This window comes from Anomaloglossus baeobatrachus, chromosome 9 (genome assembly GCF_048569485.1).
Source record: "Anomaloglossus baeobatrachus isolate aAnoBae1 chromosome 9, aAnoBae1.hap1, whole genome shotgun sequence".
Taxonomy (NCBI): Eukaryota; Metazoa; Chordata; class Amphibia; order Anura; family Aromobatidae; genus Anomaloglossus; species Anomaloglossus baeobatrachus.
In genome coordinates, this window is record NC_134361.1 from 199,247,124 (window position 1) to 199,260,387 (window position 13,264).

The 13,264-nt window shown below is 46.4% G+C and overlaps 1 protein-coding gene across 11 annotated transcripts in view; it reads left to right on the forward strand.

Annotated features, from left to right (window-relative positions):
• Positions 1-13,264, forward strand: part of HUWE1 (HECT, UBA and WWE domain containing E3 ubiquitin protein ligase 1) — a 282,139-nt gene that overhangs the window by 14,914 nt on the left and 253,961 nt on the right. For 10 of the 11 annotated variants that reach the window (XM_075324217.1, XM_075324216.1, XM_075324218.1 and 7 more), the window contains exons 2-11: positions 6,029-6,167; positions 7,734-7,802; positions 8,346-8,444; positions 8,716-8,922; positions 9,337-9,489; positions 9,777-9,839; positions 11,048-11,125; positions 11,553-11,600; positions 11,687-11,755; positions 11,848-11,947. In XM_075324217.1, the coding sequence (XP_075180332.1) occupies positions 7,758-7,802; positions 8,346-8,444; positions 8,716-8,922; positions 9,337-9,489; positions 9,777-9,839; positions 11,048-11,125; positions 11,553-11,600; positions 11,687-11,755; positions 11,848-11,947 (862 nt within the window). In that variant the 5' untranslated portion in view covers positions 6,029-6,167; positions 7,734-7,757. The remainder of the gene's footprint in view (positions 1-6,028; positions 6,168-7,733; positions 7,803-8,345; positions 8,445-8,715; positions 8,923-9,336; positions 9,490-9,776; positions 9,840-11,047; positions 11,126-11,552; positions 11,601-11,686; positions 11,756-11,847; positions 11,948-13,264) is intronic. The other variant, XM_075324212.1, reaches the window with a different exon arrangement.

A 13,264-nucleotide genomic window follows, 5' to 3' on the forward strand; every position in this document is an offset into this window, starting at 1 on the left:
CTACCATGCTCGGGTGCTTAGTACTAGTAACTAGTGATGAGCGGGCACTACCATGCTCGGGTGCTTAGTACTAGTGATGAGCAGGCACTACCATGCTCGGGTGCTCAGTACTCGTAACTAGTGATGAGCGGGCAATACCATGCTCGGGTGCTCTGTACTTGTAACTAGTGATGAGCGGGCACTACCATGCTCGGGTGCTTAGTACTAGTAACTAGTGATGAGCGGGCACTACCATGCTCGGGTGCTTAGTACTAGTGATGAGCGGGCACTACCATGCTCGGGTGCTCAGTACTCGTAACTAGTGATGAGCGGGCACTACCATGCTCGGGTGCTCAGTACTCGTAACTAGTGATGAGCGAGCACTACCATGCTCGGGTGCTCAGTACTCGTAACTAGTGATGAGCGGGCACTACAATGCTCAGGTGCTCTGTACTCGTAACTAGTGATGAGCGGGCACTACCATGCTCGGGTGCTCTGTACTTGTAACTAGTGATGAGCGGGCACTACCATGCTCGGGTGCTTATTACTAGTAACTAGTGATGAGCGGGCACTACCATGCTCGGGTGCTCAGTACTTGTAACTAGTGATGAGTGAGCACTACCATGCTCGGGTGCTTAGTACTAGTAACTAGTGATGAGCGGGCACTACCATGCTCGGGTGCTTAGTACTAGTGATGAGCAGGCACTACCATGCTCGGGTGCTCAGTACTCGTAACTAGTGATGAGCGGGCAATACCATGCTCGGGTGCTCTGTACTTGTAACTAGTGATGAGCGGGCACTACCATGCTCGGGTGCTTAGTACTAGTAACTAGTGATGAGCGGGCACTACCATGCTCGGGTGCTCAGTACTCGTAACTAGTGATGAGCGGGCAATACCATGCTCGGGTGCTCTGTACTTGTAACTAGTGATGAGCGGGCACTACCATGCTCGGGTGCTCAGTACTCGTAACTAGTGATGAGCGGGCACTACCATGCTCGGGTGCTCAGTACTCGTAACTAGTGATGAGCGGGCACTACCATGCTCGGGTGCTCAGTACTCGTAACTAGTGATGAGCGGGCACTACCATGCTCGGGTGCTTAGTACTAGTAACTAGTGATGAGCGGGCACTACCATGCTCGGGTGCTTAGTACTAGTAACTAGTGATGAGCGGGCACTACCATGCTCGGGTGCTTAGTACTAGTGATGAGCGGGCACTACCATGCTCGGGTGCTCAGTACTCGTAACTAGTGATGAGCGGGCACTACCATGCTCGGGTGCTCAGTACTCGTAACTAGTGATGAGCGAGCACTACCATGCTCGGGTGCTCAGTACTCGTAACTAGTGATGAGCGGGCACTACAATGCTCAGGTGCTCTGTACTCGTAACTAGTGATGAGCGGGCACTACCATGCTCGGGTGCTCAGTACTCGTAACTAGTGATGAGCGGGCACTACCATGCTCGGGTGCTCAGTACTCGTAACTAGTGATGAGCGGGCACTACCATGCTCGGGTGCTCAGTACTCGTAACTAGTGATGAGCGGGCACTACCATGCTCGGGTGCTCAGTACTCGTAACTAGTGATGAGCGGGCACTACCATGCTCGGGTGCTCTGTACTCGTAACTAGTGATGAGCGGGCACTACAATGCTCGGGTGCTCTGTACTCGTAACTAGTGATGAGCGGGCACTACCATGCTCGGGTGCTCAGTACTCGTAACTAGTGATGAGCGGGCACTACCATGCTCGGGTGCTCAGTACTCGTAACTAGTGATGAGCGGGCACTACCATGCTCGGGTGCTTAGTACTAGTAACTAGTGATGAGCGGGCACTACCATGCTCGGGTGCTTAGTACTAGTAACTAGTGATGAGCGGGCACTACCATGCTCGGGTGCTTAGTACTAGTAACTAGTGATGAGCGGGCACTACCATGCTCGGGTGCTTAGTACTAGTAACTAGTGATGAGCGGGCACTACCATGCTCGGGTGCTTAGTACTAGTAACTAGTGATGAGCGGGCACTACCATGCTCGGGTGCTTAGTACTAGTAACTAGTGATGAGCGGGCACTACCATGCTCGGGTGCTTAGTACTAGTAACTAGTGATGAGCGGGCACTACCATGCTCTGTACACAAGTCTTACCCATTCGATCCGCTCCTTACGAGTACCGAGCACCGGAGCATGGTAGTGCCCGCTCATCACTAATGAAGATGTAAGATCCATGATATATGCTTATGTGAACCCGGCCTAAAAAGTTCATGATTGTTGCTGATTATCGGGACTGGATCTGTAATGACTTCCATATCTAGGTATTATTTGGAAAGAGGGGTCGTTGGATGTCACCAGATGTACCCAGGTTGAAAGAGTTAAAGCTTGTCGTGTCAGGAGCTTTGGGTGTGTGGTGTCTGCTGTAATAATCCAAGCAGTTTCCTGCTCAATAAAACACTGACATGCTTTTTAATTAGTTGCAAATCCGGTATGGTGGCGCGCGGCCCTGTATTATGGGGTCTGTGTCGCAGTGTGGCATCTCCATACTACACCTAGGTACCACTTTAAAGGAGTTTGCTAAACTTTTTTTTTTTTTTCTTCCGGAGCCCCCAGCTCCTCTGCCTGGTTTCCGGTTGGGGGCGGTGCGCTCCCGATTGTCAATTTAATCTCATTTCGAGGCGGTCAGACCCAGCGAGAAGAAACTCCGTGGCCACAAGTGTCCATATGACAGGATCCGGCCGTCATTCCCTTTAATCAATTGCATGAGGAGTAATGGGGTGGTCCTTGTAGCTGAAGAACAGTTGACTAGTACATGCTGGGAGTTGTAGTCCCACAAGTTGGCCGTCCCGTTCTTGTTCCTACATGCTCGGTGCCAAGATAATTGTTTGCACAGGTGCGAATTAGCAAAGACAAGGAAGAGGCGGCCGCAGCCATTTATTCTGGTAGTACAGGAATGTGATCCACCACTGAAATGGGGCCAGATTGAAGCTAATATAGTGGACAGGTCTCCGGAGACTCATCGGTATGAGAGCCTACACCTACAGGGAAACATGGTGGAGGTGGCCACGGCATATGGCTGCATTGGTCAGTTAGAGGGTTTCTGCTTCTACTCCACTTCTCCTTTTTTTGCGTGTTATAACTGTCTTGGAGGGGGGGGGGGGGGGTTCTAATTGGGGAAACCCTAGTATAAGCTGCACCTAAAATAAAAACTCACATTTTGAATTCCCCGCTGACCTCACGCTCAGATCCTTGATTCTGCCACCCTCAGAGTTTACATGGACCAAGTAATATCTGAGGATCCTCTTTCGATTAGCCGACTAGTCACGACGTCAGCACCAATGTAACGTGGCGCCAGGCTGACTAATCAAAAGAAGAGCAGCACATTCTGGCGGTTGGAAGGCATTTTTGGAGCTGGGGGGGGGCACAGATTACGGACCATTGGACCAGCTGTATTCAGGTCCACCCCTGTATAGGTCTAAGGTGACTTTGGCTGCCTTTAAAAAAAAAACAAAAAAACCCCAAATGGATCCTTGTACTGGGGTTTTCCAAAAGTTCAGAAAACCCCAGTGAGCCAGTCATCCTATGCAAATGGCGCTGTCATTGTTAGTCACTTACTGACATTTTGCCTTATGCATATTATGCCAGTTCTCAAAAGTGTTTGAATGTGGACACATTGGGAGTAAGGAGCCCCAATTTCCAGAAGCTGGCATGTTAATTCCAGGGGTATTTACTGCACTTTTAGCTTTTACACCATTTATTTTGTCTTTTAAAATTAGGCTATTCCTTTTTAAAAGCCTATGTTTTTAGTTTTATTTGTTTCATCACTCTCGTTTGTCTTGTCTTCCAGTTATGTAAAGTAGCGCTGTCCTCCATATTGAAGTCCCACCCCTGACTAACTAGTTTATAAAGTTTGTTCTCCTTTCTCTGTTAAAGTTTAAACATAGTTTATATGAAAACTATCGGTACTTTAGTCCAGAGCAGAATAACTTGAAATTGTACAATGGCGGCGTCTTCATTAGAGGACCTGTCACCAGGCTGGAGGTGTGCAGTGCTTGGTCTTTATTTTATCCCCGGAGTATTCAGACTTTATTTTTTTAAATCCACCACATGGTAACAGGTGGGATATTTTTATTTATTTATTTTTTTTACTGCCTGTTCCAAGGGGGTGTGGCTCAGGGTAATTTAGGCAGATAATTTTTAAAGACATGCCCCTGAGGAGCCTCCTGTAAAGACGAGAAAATAGCACTAAATAAAAAGGCCCATATCTTTGGAACCGTATGACTGATTAAAAAAAATTTTTTTTTATATAAAATATCCCCTCTAAAATATCCGCCCTCGCTTTCTCCCTCTGCCCTCGCTTTCTCCCTCTGCCCTCGCTTTCTCCCTCTGCCCTCGCTTTCTCCCTCTGCCCTCGCTTTCTCCCTCTGCCCTCGCTTTCTCCCTCTGCCCTCGCTTTCTCCCTCTGCCCTCGCTTTCTCCCTCTGCCCTCGCTTTCTCCCTCTGCCCTCGCTTTCTCCCTCTGCCCTCGCTTTCTCCCTCTGCCCTCGCTTTCTCCCTCTGCCCTCGCTTTCTCCCTCTGCCCTCGCTTTCTCCCTCTGCCCTCGCTTTCTCCCTCTGCCCTCGCTTTCTCCCTCTGCCCTCGCTTTCTCCCTCTGCCCTCGCTTTCTCCCTCTGCCCTCGCTTTCTCCCTCTGCCCTCGCTTTCTCCCTCTGCCCTCGCTTTCTCCCTCTGCCCTCGCTTTCTCCCTCTGCCCTCGCTTTCTCCCTCTGCCCTCGCTTTCTCCCTCTGCCCTCGCTTTCTCCCTCTGCCCTCGCTTTCTCCCTCTGCCCTCGCTTTCTCCCTCTGCCCTCGCTTTCTCCCTCTGCCCTCGCTTTCTCCCTCTGCCCTCGCTTTCTCCCTCTGCCCTCGCTTTCTCCCTCTGCCCTCGCTTTCTCCCTCTGCCCTCGCTTTCTCCCTCTGCCCTCGCTTTCTCCCTCTGCCCTCGCTTTCTCCCTCTGCCCTCGCTTTCTCCCTCTGCCCTCGCTTTCTCCCTCTGCCCTCGCTTTCTCCCTCTGCCCTCGCTTTCTCCCTCTGCCCTCGCTTTCTCCCTCTGCCCTCGCTTTCTCCCTCTGCCCTCGCTTTCTCCCTCTGCCCTCGCTTTCTCCCTCTGCCCTCGCTTTCTCCCTCTGCCCTCGCTTTCTCCCTCTGCCCTCGCTTTCTCCCTCTGCCCTCGCTTTCTCCCTCTGCCCTCGCTTTCTCCCTCTGCCCTCGCTTTCTCCCTCTGCCCTCGCTTTCTCCCTCTGCCCTCGCTTTCTCCCTCTGCCCTCGCTTTCTCCCTCTGCCCTCGCTTTCTCCCTCTGCCCTCGCTTTCTCCCTCTGCCCTCGCTTTCTCCCTCTGCCCTCGCTTTCTCCCTCTGCCCTCGCTTTCTCCCTCTGCCCTCGCTTTCTCCCTCTGCCCTCGCTTTCTCCCTCTGCCCTCGCTTTCTCCCTCTGCCCTCGCTTTCTCCCTCTGCCCTCGCTTTCTCCCTCTGCCCTCGCTTTCTCCCTCTGCCCTCGCTTTCTCCCTCTGCCCTCGCTTTCTCCCTCTGCCCTCGCTTTCTCCCTCTGCCCTCGCTTTCTCCCTCTGCCCTCGCTTTCTCCCTCTGCCCTCGCTTTCTCCCTCTGCCCTCGCTTTCTCCCTCTGCCCTCGCTTTCTCCCTCTGCCCTCGCTTTCTGACCTGATAAGGGGTCATCCTTAATACCTATATGTATGGTGAATCACACATGTGGTCTTGGCGTGATTTACCCGGAGACCTAGCAATCGCCCACATTTATTATTACACATCACTCAATTTCTCATCAGAATGTTCATGTTCAGCTTGGGCGTGTGAGGAAGGTCGAATCGTTCATTGAAACATTTACGTTTTTGGCCGGTTTCACACTTGCACAATAAAGGCACAATTCTTTCTCCGACCCGGGGTTCCTGCACCTTATCACCACCCTAATGCTGATAATTCGGATGCGATCCCACTATAGTGACCTAATTAGTTTCATTGACTGTAGATCTATCAGTAGGAGACATGGAGTGTAACAGTCTTCTTTCTTTCTAGTTGGCTTTGCGTTCGGAGTACGTCCTCCCATCGAGTTCCTGCTTCCTTGAAGTTTCTGGACGACACTTGCGGTCTTGCAACTGTCTCTTTCCAATGCTGTTTTCTGCTCTTTTGACGTTTCTTGCTGGTTCCAGCTAGAGTAAGTTGCGTTTGGGAGGGTTTATGCATCTCTGAAAATGGGCGATGTTAATAGACAACAAATATTTTACGTTGATGGCCTGTTCTTTGGAATATGCGTGATCTGTATGGTGTCCACCCCAGGAACTCTGAAATAAGGGCGGCTTGTACTCATTAGTGGCCCAATGCCCTGTAACGCAGTACCGAGACACGGCGTACAAGTCCTTCCGGGACTGCAGATTAACCCTACTGGAATTGATTGCGCTGCAGTGCCAGATACCACTGAATGCACATACACATCGTAGTGTCGGGTACTACAGTGATTGGACTCGGGCAGGCGGAGGGCTGCTGCCTTGTAAGTTTTTACCGGACTTCTAACTAAAATGCTGGTCATAAGGAAAATCCCTTTACTTGCCTCTTGTGCCGCTTCTTCCAGGGCCGGCTTGACATTATGCGGCCACTATTGAGCTGCTGTTTTGTCACTTCCTTCTGATGGAACTCTGCCCCTTTTTTATTTAGTGCTAAATTGCATTATATTCTGGGGGTGGCTCACAGGATCCTCAGGGGCGTGTCCTTTGGTTGCCTTGCATTATTACCCTATAAACCACACCCCTTTTAGTAAAGATCTTAAAAATTCGGAATAAAATACGAAAAACTAATCATTAGTGGCTTGTCGACAGCTCCTCTTTAAGTGACATCCGGTTGTGTTGCTGTCCATGGTTCTGTTTCATTGATATATTGGCTCTCCTGCATGCTGGCTGTAGTGTGTACTAGATTATTATATTAGATTATTATATTAGATTATTATATTAGATTATTATATTAGATTATTATATTATACTATTATATTATACTATATTATATTTTACTATTATATTATATTAGATTATTATATTATACTATTCTATTATATTATACTATATTATACTATATTATACTATATTATATTATACTATATTATATTATACTATATTATATTATACTATATTATATTATACTATATTATATTATACTATATTATATTATACTATATTATATTATACTATATTATACTATATTATATTATACTATATTATTATTATACTATATTATTATTATACTATATTATTATTATTATACTATATTACTATTATACTATATTACTATTATACTAGATTACTATTATACTAGATTACTATTATACTAGATTACTATTATACTAGATTACTATTATACTAGATTACTATTATACTAGATTACTATTATACTAGATTACTATTATACTAGATTACTATTATACTAGATTACTATTATACTAGATTACTATTATACTAGATTACTATTATACTAGATTACTATTATACTAGATTACTATTATACTAGATTACTATTATACTAGATTACTATTAGATTACTATTAGATTACTATTAGATTACTATTAGATTACTATTAGATTACTACTATAATACTACTATAATACTACTATAATACTACTATAATACTACTATAATACTACTATAATACTACTATAATACTACTATAATACTACTATAATACTACTATAATACTACTATTATACTATTATATTGCATTTTTCCTGCTTTCCAGGTTTAGAATCAGTAAACTCTGAAGATGAAGGTGGACAGGACGAAGCTGAAGAAGACGCCAACAGAGGCGGTGAGTATTGCTCATACTCCAATAACAATCATTGCTATCACAACCTCTAGAATAAAGTGCCCAGAATTGGCCTTTAAGAGCCAGATTTAAAGGGATATTCCCACCTTTTGGATATGAACTGGTGGACACCACATCCAGCGGAGAACAGAACTCTGCTGTCTCCTTATCTCCCATAGTATTGAATGGACACGTGTGACCACCTCCTAGTTTTCTATACGGAAGTAGCAGTATATACAATACTAATATCACTGCTATGAGCTCTCTAAATTTACATATGGGGGCGTTCATAAGCGCAGACTTTCTGCTAGTTGCGTCACCCGTGCAGGTGTGTTCAAAGGCTACAATAGAAGGATTTTTGTGTACTCACCATAAAATCTCTTTAGAGAAAGCTGGATTTTGCAAAAAGGAAAGAAGGGACAATCCCATCAGTAAATCTAAATCTCATATGTCAGCTCCTATCAATTTAAGGGACGTAATAGTCGTCGTGCGTCTCGGTCCTGGTGCTTCGGCCATGCTGATTGTTTCCATGTTTCTGCTTTGCAGCCTGCTGATTGCAGGTCTCTGATTGACAAGCTGAAACTTTGCACCGATGAGCAACTTCTTCTGGAGCTCCAGCAGATCAAAACATGGAACATTGGAAAGGTACGGGACACGACTTTATCTTATCTAGTAGTTTTCTTGCTTTGTTTGGTGCAAAAAATTATATTATATGTATATGTATATGTATATATGTATGTATGTATGTATGTATGTATGTATGTGTATATATATATGTGTATATATATATATATATATATATATATATATATATATATATATATATATATATATATATTATATATAAATTTATTTATTATTATTATTTATATTTATATTATTTATATTATTTTTTTTTTTTTTTTTCATTCTGTAGTGCGAGCTGTATCACTGGGTGGACCTCTTGGATCGCTTTGATGGCATCCTGGCCGACGCTGGTCAGACGGTGGAGAACATGTCTTGGATGCTCGTGTGTGATAGACCTGAGAAGGAACAACTGAAAGCTCTTCTTCTGGCGGTGCTCAACTTCACGGCTTTGCTTATTGAATACAGCTTCTCGCGGCATCTCTACAGCTCTATTGAGGTTAGTACTTGTGCGGGGAAAGGGATACGGTTGCGTTGGTTCCACTTTTGAGGAATGTGAACCATCCCGATGCATCCATGAAGCTTCACTATAGATGTAGCCTTGATGGTCTTCAGTGGAAAGCAAGAGATTTTTGAACTCGAGAAATTTGAAGGGTTGTTCCCATCTTAAAATTCATGCCAACTTTTATACCTGCACCCATTTTTCGAAATTGGGTAATGAGGTGGTCATTGGCGACTGCACAGATGAGTCTGTGGCCACCTCATCAGCAGAATTGGGGTAGTCTTGTTCTTGGGATTGATGTAGGTTCCAAAGTCGGTCAGTTGATCCTCCGCATCTGGGTTTGTTGGCTTTCACTTTTTTTAATGCAAATTTTGTATCATGCTTGACCAGATTATTCCTTCTCGATTCCAGCACCTAACAACGCTGCTCGCCTCTTCTGACATGCAAGTGGTGTTGGCCGTGCTCAATCTTCTGTACGTCTTCAGCAAGAGATCCAATTACATCACACGCCTGGCCTCGGACAAAAGAACACCCCTATTGTCAAGACTACAGCACCTTGCAGAGGTAAGCTTAAAACACACACAGGCCCCCTATCCATCAAGATTGGAGTTTTTTGCACCACGGGCCTATGCCACCGCAAGAAATGGTAATCCATCCGAAACTGGAATATACCCCTCCTAGAAAAGCTCTAACCATTTTCAAAAAGTTTGGACTGGCGAAAAAAAAAAAGTTGCAAACTTTTTGCTCAACCAAAATTTGTTGCAAGAATCGGTTTTAGACCAAAATTCTAAAATTAAGTCTATAAATTGTAGATCTAAAATCATAGTTCTTTCTGGTTTTCCTTGCTTCAGAGCTGGGGAGGAAAGGAGAATGGCTTTGGTCTTGCCGAGTGTTGCAAGGACATGCAGATGTCGGTAAGTTTAACGTGTCAGGTCGATTGGTTTGGTTTTTCCTTTTTATATCCACAGGGGTCACTGGGTTGGAGGGAAGTTGGAATTAAATGGAGATTTTGCTTCAATCTGGATTACTGTGCTTTGGTGGAAATGCACAGGAGTGGGATTTCTCATCTAAGTGCTGGGCTATTGGATTATTTTTATATTTGTATATACATAAGGTGGAAACATTATTCACCAGGAATCTTTTGTCTGACGATTTAGTGTTTTCTAACTTTTTTCGAGTTTGAGCCAGCTTATAAGGCCCTTTTCTGCAATCCCACTCCACTGGCCAGTAGCAACCCTGTGGACCCAACCCAGGGGGCCCTGTGTAAATCCAGATCCCTGTACGGGGGGGGGGGGGGGGGGGGGAGGCTTCCTCTGGAAACAGCTAGATGGACTGATTTGCACAAAGACTGCACCCAAGGAACATCTGTAGAATCCACCCCTTTCTCACCAGGGAAAGAACAAAAACCCCTACTGTGGCCCTCATCCACTCCCACCTTGATTACTGTAACTCTATTAGTTGGTCTCCCCCCTCACTAGACTCTCTCCTCTACAGTCCATCCTTAATGCTGCAGTCAGTCACCAATCTGGCTAATCATTATTCGGACGCTACTGCGCTGTGCCAGTCATTGCACTGGCTGCCCATATATCATAGGATACAATTTCAATTGCTTGTTCTCACCCACAAAGCTCTCCACAGTGCGGTACCCCCCTACATGTCCACCCTCATCTCTATCACCCTACCCGCTCTCTATGCTCTACAAACAGTCGTCGACTAACATCCCCACTAATCCAAACCTCCCACTCCCGACTCCAAGACTTCTCCCGAGCTGCACCAGTATTCTGGAATGCTCTACCCCAAGAAACTAGAAAGGTAAGCATCCTACTCAGGCCACCCTAAAAGATAGGTTCAGATGCTCCATAAAAACACATCAGTCAATTTATATATATCCCCTCCACTATTTCTCGGAACATAATTCTCCATCACACTCCACCGCACCCAAAAGCATGTCAAAGACTGTCTGGTGGCGGCTCATGCAGCCTTCATCTATCCCCCATTTCTTCAAAGATGGCCTGATGGGTATCGGACATGTGGAATTTGCCCAGTCCTGAAAGCTTTTCCTATCCTGGTATTGTGTAAATTATATTCCTTTTTCTACAAATATCATTTTGTTTGTCTCTAGAAATACCCACCAAGCGCCACGACTCTTCATTTTGAGTTTTATGCAGAACCCGGATCTGAAGTAAAAATAGAAAAAAGGGTGAGCGACCCGGCTTGCGTTGCACCTTGATTAAAGGGGAATCTCACCAGGTTTTTGCCCATATCTGAGAGCAGCATAATGTAGAGCCAGAGACCCTGATTCCAGCGATGTGTCACTTACTGAGCTGCTTACTGTCATTTTGATAAAAATCAATATTTTCTCTGCTGCAGATCTAGCCGTTATACAGAGCTCATGAATATACTGGACTACCAAGTAGTCTTGTAATGATAACCTACTGCTGATTAAATAGTGATTTTTATTACGAGTACTCTAAGCAGCCCAGTAAGTGACACATCACTGGAGTCAGGATCTCTGCCCCTATATTATGCATTCTCTCAGATTAGATGGCAGATTCCCTTTAAAAATGTCCCGAGGTGCTTAATCAGCGTGGGATGATCTAACCGAACGTCTGTCTTTGTATTTCCAGGCGTCTAGTAATACACTACATTACATTCACATAGAAGAGCTAGACAAGGTAATGTATGGCCGCGTTACACAGTGCGATCATCACTGACACACGGGGGATTTTGGTTATTAATGTTCTACGCTTGGTTTCTCCAGATTTCTGAAAGTCCCTCCGAGATTATGGAGTCTCTAACTAAATTGCACAGCATTCCCAAGGATAAGCAGGTACGGAGTTTTTGACTTTTAGGTGCTGTATCCTTTTCTGTATCTTTTTACTATGTTATATATTGACTGTTATTTTGGCTTTTCTCCTGTAGATGCTTTTGTTTACCCACATACGGCTTGCACATGGTTTTTCCAATCACAAAAAGAGACTACAAGCCGTCCAGGCCCGACTACACGCCATTTCTATATTAGGTATGTTTTGTTATTTTTATCCCTTTGGTTCTAACATAAAATATTTTTGAACGAATTTCCATAATAGTCTGTTTCTGACCACCCGAATTACCGTAGTTTTCGTTTAAGACTCATCGGATTATAGGACGCATGCAAACTTTATAGATAAAAAGGTTAAAAAAACCAACAACCTATAAACTATAAAACAAACAACAAAAAAACTATATAAATACTCCAGTAATGGAGAGGGGCTGTGCTGCAGGGGCTGTGCTGCAGTAGGGCACAGTGCTGGTTATGTGGACCAGGACGGTGTGGCGGGTGTCACAGTTGCTCTGTCGGCGGTGTGGGCTTCAAAGAAATGGCGCTCTGAGTCGCCACGTGCACAGATTGAGCTCTTGGATCAATGACAATCCGAGATCTCATCTGTGCACTCGCCATTTCTGGGTGCCATTTTTTCCTTAAGTCCGCCTAAGATCAATGAGGCGGCGCATGCAAAGATGAGATCTTAAGCGGAGAGCTCCATCTGCTCACGCGCCAACTCAAGGTGCCATTTATTTGAAGCCCACACCTCCTGACAGAGCATCTCACCCGCCACACCGTCCTGCTCCACGCAGCCCCCCCACACCGTCCTGCTCCACGCAGCCCCCCCCACACCGTCCTGCTCCACGCAGCCCCCCCACACCGTCCTGCTCCACGCAGCCCCCCCACACCGTCCTGCTCCACGCAGCCCCCCCACACCGTCCTGCTCCACGCAGCCCCCCCACACCGTCCTGCTCCACGCAGCCCCCCCACACCGTCCTGCTCCACGCAGCCCCCCCACACCGTCCTTCTCCACGCAGCCCCCCCACACCGTCCTGCTCCACGCAGCCCCCCCACACCGTCCTCCTCCACGCAGCCCCCCCACACCGTCCTGCTCCACGCAGCCCCCCCACACCGTCCTGCTCCACGCAGCCCCCCCACACCGTCCTGCTCCACGCAGCCCCCCCACCGCAGTCAGCACAGCCCCCCCCCTCCTACACCGCAGTCAGCAGAGCCCCCACCGCACCCATTCTCAACCTCCCGGTAAGCTACATTCGCATTATAAGACGCACCCCTCATTTCTTTGTCGCTCCATTGGGAGACCCAGACAATTGGGTGTATAGCTATGCCTCCGGAGGCCACACAAAGTATTACACTTAAAAGTGTAAAGCCCCTCCCCTTCTTCCTATACACCCCCCGTGCATCACGGGCTCCTCAGTTTTTATGCTTTGTGCGAAGGAGGCTGACATCCACGCATAGCTCCACATCTTAGTCAGCAGCAGCTGCTGACTATGTCGGATGGAAGAAAAGAGGGCCCAT